General features: G+C 38.5%; 1 protein-coding gene across 1 annotated transcript in view; it reads right to left on the reverse strand.

Moving 5' to 3' along the window:
- The window catches only part of TENM1 (teneurin transmembrane protein 1), a 720,277-nt gene that overhangs the window by 388,021 nt on the left and 322,738 nt on the right, over positions 1 to 9,518 (reverse strand). The window contains exon 5 of the mRNA XM_007952439.2: positions 8,703 to 8,941. Within this exon, the coding sequence (XP_007950630.1) occupies positions 8,703 to 8,941 (239 nt within the window). The remainder of the gene's footprint in view (positions 1 to 8,702; positions 8,942 to 9,518) is intronic.

Raw genomic sequence — 9,518 nt, forward strand, 5'->3', positions numbered from 1 at the left:
TTCCTGTATATAAGAAACAGCTTTGGGAATGGTCTCCAGCTTATGGCACGCTTGAACCCTGTATGTAGCCACATTGATGTTCAGCAGCCTGCCATGCTCTGTCAATCTTGGGACTTTCAATGGACTTGAATGAATGGCCTGCCGTGTGGTTTGGTAACATTGGGACTGTGCCATTTTATTTGTCGACCTTGGACTTGTTAGCCTCAGCAGCCAGTAGCTGCCTGAGTGAAGAGATTCCTCTAGCTTCAGTGGGCCGGGAGCCAGAGGCAGAGCTGAAGCCCAAGGTCGAGGGGCTTTCACACAGCCCCTAGAGCCTGGCACTTTGAACTTGGACTTATAGCCTCCCGAACTGTAAGAGAATAAACTCCCATTTGATAAGGCCATCCCATTTGTGGTATATATTCTTGACAGAGCGTCACTAGGGAACCAGAACACTTGGTAAAGTGGCGGGTCAATGAAAGAGGGGGAGGCCCTCAATGAGATGGATAGACACGGTGGCTGCAGCGATTGGCTCAGGTATAGTAAGGACAGTGAGGCTTGCATAGGACCTGGCAGTGTTTCGTTCTGCTGTACATAAGGTTGCTATGAGTCAGAGACGACTCGATGGCACATTAACAACAACAACAACATCAGCAACAACTCATTATCCCAAGAAATTATCTCTCTTATTCTGTGTCTTAAATTGACAGCATGCTGGGATTCCAAGAAAAAAAAAAATATAGTATTTGCATTTCATTAAAATGCTTTCATTCTGAGCAACAGGAGCTCACTGTGGTTCTGCAAATTAGTTATATGTGATACCGGTTCATCCTGTCATTTTAGTAAATTTAATTTGGATTGAATTTATACTTTTATTTATGACAGATAAAAATGCCACTTAATGTAGTGGGGATAAAACTTATGGAACATATTACACCAAAAAGTGATGTAGAATGGAAGTATAAATCTTTTTTAAAGACAGGTTCTGATAAATGCATGGATGGCAGATTTATAATGAGACTGAAGTTACATCACTGTTTTCCAGGTCTCTGCTTGGAGAGATTGCTAGAAAGTTGGTGGATTCATCGGTAGGGAGGCAAAGACAATGCTAATACTGAAACTGCCGTATCATCATGAATGGGTCCAAGAGAGTAAGCTGGAAAAAGTAGTAAGTATTAAGCATGACACCAAGAGGATTGATGAAAGTCTTCAGAATAAAGTAAGATGCTTTTTGGAATTTTATGCTGAGTCATTTCTGGAATGTTATAAGCTATAACACATTTTAATGAAAATGTGTTTCAACCTAGATATGGCCTCCAGCCAGTAATGCAAAACACTTAGAAGGGTCAAAACACCATGGAAGAGGGGAATTAGTAAAATAAAGGCAACGTTACAACCATGTTACACTGTTAGAGGATGCTTGTGAAATAGACATTCAAGCTCTGAAAACTGACTCAGATGATTTTGGAAGAAGAGAAACAAAGGCAGTTCATGAAAATCATCTGCTCATTATGCTTACCTCAAGGAGCCCTGTTTAGGTGCTGGGCTGTTAATAGAAAGGTTGCCGGCTTGAACCTACCCAGCAGCTCCACAAGACAAAGACCTGACAACCTGTTCCCATAAAGATGATAGCCTAGGAAGCGCTATGGGTCAGTTCTCCGAGGTCACATCAGGTCACCGTGAATAGGAAATCAACTGAAGGGCCCAGAAAAACAACCTGCTTTCCTCAGCTCAAAGAAATGATCCTAATAAAATCTTGTTCCACTAATAATAATCATTACCATTTATTTAGATCTGCTAAGCATTATCCTGAGTGTGTTACATGCTTTACCTCATTTAACTATAAAGAAAATGTATAAGGAAGGTATTATCAACATACCCATTTTGTAGATGAGAAAAGTGAGGCAACAAGACATTAATAGAGTTGCTAGTAAGTGACAGAGGTGTTTTTAGCAAGCATATTTGTCTACATTTACTCAAACTTTGTGTGTGGGAACATTGTGTATTTAGATTCACTGAAAAAAATCTCTTCCATTTCTATTCTCTCCATTAAACAAAAGAAAACAAAAAAACACTCAAAATGCAAATTCTTGAATTTTCCAAAATTGGAACATGATGCATTCTATTTTATTTCTTTCTTGCATAGTGAGGTATTTGCATTCTCTTTGTGAGGAGGGCAAAATGAACACACTCCACTCATCTCATTCTATTATTTTCAGCACTCTCTTACTCCACTGTAGTAACAGTCCTGGAACACAGAACAATTTGGGCTAGGAAACAGAAGAAAGAACTAAAATGAATGTCACTCAGTTTTAGTGAGGAGATCACAGTGAGGTAAGCCCTTTCCCCTCTTGAGGAATTTTATCCATGATCTTTGGATCAGAGAACTGGGTTCAATATTCTGTCTCTCCATATTCTGTATTGTTAATATCCACTCCAGTCAACTTTCTAATGTTTCTAATGTGACCTATAGAGTATGCAATGGCAAGGAGATTTCTGGAGTCAAATTGTTCCATCTGTAGAGTGGGGACATTACCTGAATTTCCTGAAGGTGATATGACTCACTACCAACTTCATGGCCAAGGAAAATGTTCATCCACGTACGAGTCAGAAATCACTTCAATGGCAATGGGTTTGTATTGGGTCTAAGGGCCAGGACCTCCTGCTCTCCAGCTCATTCAATGCAATAGCCCAATTGACCCCAGGCCAAAGCATTCCTATGAGTTTCTATTTCCTGTGAATTTCTATTGCCTTTTATAGAAACTGCTGACTGTGGAGAAACATAATCAAAACATCAAAGATTGCCAGAAAAGCCAAGTTTGCACCCTTCACAACCATTGATGAAGCACCTTAACCTTGCCTTCTCATGATGCCTTGCAGATGATCATCTGTCTTCCTGACTACTACTTCATAAGGCTTTTGTAAATTCAAGCAAATGTGCTTCTGACCGGCACTGATACATCACTGATGCCAAAATATCAGAAAGGATGAAGAGTAAGGACATATGTTTTCATTCAGATGGGAAATATTACATATTTATGGGGAAGTGATGACAATAGACATTCTATGATATCTTTATATAATCGGTGCCTTTCTGTGCCTTCCTTCATCAAATTTTATGACCTCAAAACTTATTCAAAGAAATTATTCTCTTGTAGACCTAAAATGCATGGGGGTAGGCGTGGGGATGGGGCTGTTTGGCTGAACTATCTAGCTTTGGCTTTCACATATGGGATTTCTTCTGCTTTTCAATGATCACTTACAGAACCATAATGCACAGAACATCTATTGAAGTCCCATTGATATTGATGTGCTTTCCCCTAGTGGATTGAGGGCAACACAGCATACAGCCATTAGTATCTAAAGATTATGTATAATAGATAATGGAAGAAAATGAAATAGCAGAAAGGAATTTGCACGGGAAACAGAAGCAGTAAATAGTTTCAGTGAAAGATTTTGCTTGGGTTACACAGCAACTGCTAAAAGGGGATTGAAAAAAAGTGATGACTCTTACAGACTCAGTGAGAGCTGAGGGTGAAATGATTTCATATTTTGAAATTTAATACTTTTTATTTCAACACAGAAAGCTATTTAAAAATCATCTTGTGTGAGGGGTAAAATTATGAAAACTTCTTAGCCATAATAAAACACCTTGAGGGGGTAAGTTGCTGGGTATGAAGGCTCAGGACACCAAGGTCAACTGGCATAACTTAATCCACAGACAGGGTTCTACATCTTACTCTGGTGAGTTGAGATTGTGGTCTTAAACTCTTGTAAGCAGCCATCTAATGTGCAACTATTTGTCTCTCCTTGTCCAGAGCAAATAAAAGCGAAGAATATCAAAGACACAAGGAAATAATTAGTCCAAAGGACTGATGGACCATGTGAACCCCAGCCTCCACTACCCTGAGACCAGAAGAACTAGATGGTGACTTGCTATCACCACTGATCACTCTGAAAGGGATCACGATACAAGGTCCTGTATAGAGTGGGAGAAAATTGTAGAAAAAAACTCAAAATAATAAAAAGGAATTGGCTTACTGGTCTGATAGAGAATAGTGGAACCCCTGAGACTATGGCCCTTAGACAAACTTCAAGCCTGGAACTGAACTCGCCCCTGCAACTCAACTTTCAGCGAATAATAGATAGGTCTATAAAATGAACAGTAACACCAGGGAGGTATGCATTTGTTAGAACAATCAGCCATATGAGATCAAAAAGGCTGCATTTGCCCAAGGATAAAGCTTGGAAGCCAGGAAGGGATAGGAAAGAAGGATAAATGGAAACTGAAAACTCAGGAAGAATGTGGGCAGAGTGCTGTGACATCATGGGTATTGCAGTTAATATCATGAATCAAAATGTATATGAATTGTTGAATGGAAAACCAACTTGCCATGTGAAATTTCACCCAAATCACAATAAAAAGTTAAAAAGTCATCTTGTGTATTATATTCTTATGTTACATCTTTCACTTTAAAATGCCTCTTTATGAGGTGGGAAGTTGAGGAAGAGATTTGAAGTGATTTCTCCAAAGTCATATAATGTCCAGTTCAGGACAGAAGTAGGAACAAAGTCACACTATTTGTCATTAACATCTCTTCATATTGAACCCAACTCAACCTACCATGCCAGCATTTAGCATAATATTTCTGTGTAAAAAAGCTCACAATACATTATTTCAACAGATTTTCTCACCAATCAACCAATTTGAGTTGGATTTACCACTGTAATAGACGTCTTGGCATATCTAATTTAATCCATAAATTGTATAAGAAAAACAAAAGTTGTCTGGTCAATTTATTTAGTACACTGAGAAATAAATGAGCTGTAAAGTTTCATTCACTGGGAGGAGAGTGGCGAGAAATAATGTTCAAGAGCATGTGCTATGGAGTCAGCCTATTCTATTGAATCCCAGGACCACCACTTCCTAGTGATGTGATCTCTTAATCTCAATGTGACCTCTGTGTGACCTCTTCATTTTGCTATGCCTCAATGTCCTCATCTATAACATATATATAATACCGATTTCTACGCTTAGGATTGTTGTGAGAATTAAATGACCTAATATAAGTCACGTGCTTAGCGTAATTCACTTCTTCAACAATGTCTCATTGAGAAGGCTGCTATGTGCCAGTTCTAGTGCTGGGATAAAGCTGTGACTCAAACATTTAATCCTGAGAACTATTTTGATGGTACTTTAAATAATAATTTTAATAGTAAAGTAATAATGGTAATAACAATAATATTAATAGTTCAGCCACTCCTTGGAAGGAAGGCTGGGCAATCAATCTACTTCCATAGATTGGGCAATCTACTACCACCTCAGAAACCCAAGGAGGGGTCGCTATGAGTTGGATTTGACTTGATGGCAGGTTTATTATTACTATTATTATTATTATCTTTTAGGCACTACTCTTTAGATATACTAACTCATTTAATGCTTACAACGACCCTAAGATACAGGTACTGTTATTAGGCCCATTTTACAGATGAAAAGACAGAGTCCTGAAAGGGTTAAGTAATTTGTTCAAGGTAAGATGCCTAATAAGTGAAAGAGGTCTAAAATTCCATGCACATAACAAACTATATTATCTTACTGTGATGCCAAACTTATATGCCATTATTTATCCCATAAAAAGGTGGTCCTTAAAATTACTGAAATGGTCTACTTTCACTTATGGAATGAACAAATAAGTTTGAGAGTACATAATAGAATTTTTGATACAGGAGTGGTCACTATAATAAGTTTAAATAGAAATACACTGTTTAAATACAGTATAAATATATGAATAAAGAGCCTGGCAGTACCTAAGTTTGTTTATACCAGGGGTTTAGTGTTGTCTCTAATATCTCTCTATAGAGGAAAAGTTAATTGGAGATAATCCATAAGGCAAGATTTTGCCTCATACTCAAATAAGAATATTTTTAAGGGATTTTATGTATTTAATCTTCCCAAATTTGCCTTGTTTGGGATGATTTCATATTAACACTATATTTGAGTTCTAGTACTTTCATATCCTCCACCTCTATCCCTTCAGGAATCCTTCTCATACAGGTTATTACAAACCAAATAAACACATATGTTGTCTCATCCTAATGAGCTCTGATGGCATAGTGGTTAAAGCATTTGACTGCTAACCAAAAGGTCGGCAGTTTGAACCCACCAGCCCACTCCATGGGAGCAACATGAGGCAGTCTGCTTCCATAAAGATTTATAGCCTTGGCAACACTATGGGGCAGTTCTACTCTGTCTTAAAGGGTCCCTATGAGTGAATTGACTCGATGACAGTGAGTTAGGTTTTGGTTTTTGTATAATCCTGAAACGACAGATAATAGACACAGTTTTGGTATTCCAGGGTGATATCCACATTTAGTAGAAGCATTGTCCAAATATATTCAGGTTGTGTGATAAAAAGAATAAAAGATATCATTATATCATCATTACAAGCTATGATCCATACTGTTAACATTATCAGTAACGTCCCTACAAAATAAATGGTTTTATTTACTTACTACTGCTTCTATGGGAGCTCTGGTAGCATAGTGGCTAAGACACTTGCCTGATAACCAGACGGCTGGCGGTTCAAACCCACCAGCCACTCCTCGGAAGGAAGGTTGGGCAATCCTACTTCTGTAGTGATACTGCCTTGGAAACCCAAGGAGGGGTCGCTATGAGTCGGGTTTGACTCGACAGCACATAACAACAACAACAACAACAACTGCTTCTATAACCTTCTATTAAAACTGGTTATGTGAAATTTGTTGTTCACATTTTGGATAAATGAGGGTTAACCACATCCATTTATTCAAATCTAATCCCTTTGTGTCTAACTCTCAGTATCATGTTCACTGTGTCTTGGTGGGTGTGGTACTTAAGTGTTATGTGTCAACTTGTCTGGGCCTGGTTTTGAGTGGTTGGGCAGCTGGTGGTAATTATTCCCCATAATGAGCTGGCAATCACCTTCAAGATGGAATCTGCTGTGAGCAGCTGAGTAGCTGCTTTAGGGCTATGGTCTGTTGTGTATATGGAGAAGCTTTGGGAATGGTCTGTAGTGTTTGGCATGCTTGAATCCTGCATATAGCTGAGTCATCGTTCAGCAGCCTGCCATGCTCTGCTGATCTTGGGACTCTTAATGGACTTCAATCAATGGCCTGCCATGTGGTTTGGTAATATCGGGACTGTGTCTTTTTACTTGTTGACCTTGGCTTTTTCAGTCTCAGCAGCCAGCAGCTGTCTGAGTGAAGAAAGCCTCTAGCTTTGGCAGTCCAGAAGCTAGAGGCAGAGCTGAAGCCCAAGGTTGGGGGGCTTTCACCCATTCCCTAGAGCTGGCACTTTGAGCTCAGACTTCTAACCTCCCAAATTATAAGAGAATAAACTGTTTGTTAAAGCCACCCAGTTGTGGTATTTTCTGTTAGAGCAGCACCAAGTAACCAAAACCAGTGGGTAATCTTGCTTCAGTTAGGAAACTGGGTTAAAGCTGAGAAGTTACTAGTAACATACCTAGAGAGAAGTAGATCTATCGTATTATTCTATCCATTCCACAAAATACATGTTTCTTAAGTTAATTTACATTTTAGACTGCAGAACCACTCAAGCAAGGAAATTAATGTTCAGTCAAAACAAAATGCCATCTAGAAAAATCAATACAATTTGATATCAAGTGAGGGTCACTTTAATCAGGGTGACTCAACAACAACAAAAACGTTTTTTCTTAAAAGTGGAAAGAGTTTCTCATGACTGTTTTCTGCTTTACCTTCTACACATAGTAACCACATAATTCTACAGCTATTCACCAAGTGAAAATAGACTGTTTTTTTTTTTTTTTCCTGTTTTCCCCCTCTTTTTTTTGGCTCCTGTGTAAAAACTCAGAATCCTTGGGAATAAATTATTCTGATAATTTCCATCAGTTAACTACTGCTTTAAGGAAATTACTACTTGAAAATTTAGTAGTAGTATTATTGTTTAAAGGAGCTCTGGTGGTGTAGTGCCTAAGGCATTAGACTGCTAACCAGGTTGGTGGTTCAAACCCACCAGCCACTCCATGGAAGGAAGATGGAGCAATCTACTTCTATAAAGATTTACTTCCTTGGAAAGCCAAAGGGGGTTGCTATGAGTTGGAATGGACTCGATGGCAGTGAGTTTTTTTCTTTTTCTTTTTTTTTCTTGTTATTATTGTTTAAAGGAGCCTGGCCAGTGGTTAAGCACTTGGCTGCTAATGGCAAGGTTGGTGGTCCAAAGCTACCAGCTGCTCTGTGGAAGAAAGATGTGGCAGTCTGCTTCCATAAAGATTTACAGTCTTGGAAACTCTATGTGGCAGTTCTATTCTGTCCTACAGGGTCACTGTGCATTGGAATTGACTCGACACTAACAGGTATTATGGTGTAAGTATAATTTAAGAAGCTATTGTAGATTAGTACTTATGACTTCTAATGAGAAAACCATAACAACCTTTTAATTGAAAGGAAAATGGTTAACTACAGTAATTGCAATCAATAAGGCTCTGTTAGTAGTATAAATATTTCTTCTCAAAGAGCATTCCTTACTCTCCTCAGCAGTCTTTAAGGTTAAGAAGTGCAAAGAAAACAACTAATTAGAAATCCATTTGTTATTTATAATACTAAGCCAAATTTGTAGATCCCACAGTTGAGAGAATTCCCCCACCCCACAAGCAAAACAAGACTTTGATTAAGAAGAAACTGAGGCATGAAAAAATGGGGCTTACCAATCACATAAGCCAGTAACAAGGCCAAAGTCACTGTGATTGCAGTGGCACTCAAGGCCGTGCACTTCCAGTTGCAGCACCTGTAAGGTTTGTTGAAAGTAAAGGCAGGTCGAGAAAAGGTACTTCGAGGAAGTGGCCTGGGAGGGGGTGAGTACACTGTATTGGACGTCAGAGGGTAGTTCTGGCTGGCTGCACTGAAGATAGCGGAGGAACCAGATCCATGCTTGAACAGGAAATGCCTGTGGAGAGGAAATAAAAGCTTGGGTTATAAAAACCAAAGCCAGTTGCTACAAAATCACAAACTCCATTAATATCAAACAGTCATGCTATGACAATGCTCAGGTGAATTTGGAGGGGTTGTTGAAATTTTCATGTAAGGAGAGTTAACTCTTAGTTGTTCCTGGTGGGCTCCCTCTTGTTTTCTCATTTAGACCTTTAAGAAGAAGAAAGGGGTCCTATGCTCCCCAACTTTCTGGCTAGTGAATTTCTCAATCAATGAGCATTAACATTTTATATTTGATATTATTTACTACAATTCTCTCTTTTATTTTATAATACTGCTCTCAAGAATTGATTCAAAACTGGAGACATCTCACGGGCATTTTCACAGAACATCCTAGAAACCAGTGTCTGAGACTTTTCCTCACTATGAAATTTTACATACCAGCTTTTGCAATTGTGTTTGCCCTAACACTTTATTATAAAAATTTTCAAATACACAGCTAGGTTGAAAGAATTTTACAACAAATACTCATATACTCACCACCTAGATTCTACAATTAACATTTGACTATACTCATTTTATCATATATATAT

Source organism: Orycteropus afer, unplaced genomic scaffold (assembly GCF_000298275.1).
Source record: "Orycteropus afer afer isolate SDZICR_OR568_19922 unplaced genomic scaffold, OryAfe1.0 scaffold00337, whole genome shotgun sequence".
In the NCBI taxonomy this organism is placed as follows: Eukaryota; Metazoa; Chordata; class Mammalia; order Tubulidentata; family Orycteropodidae; genus Orycteropus; species Orycteropus afer.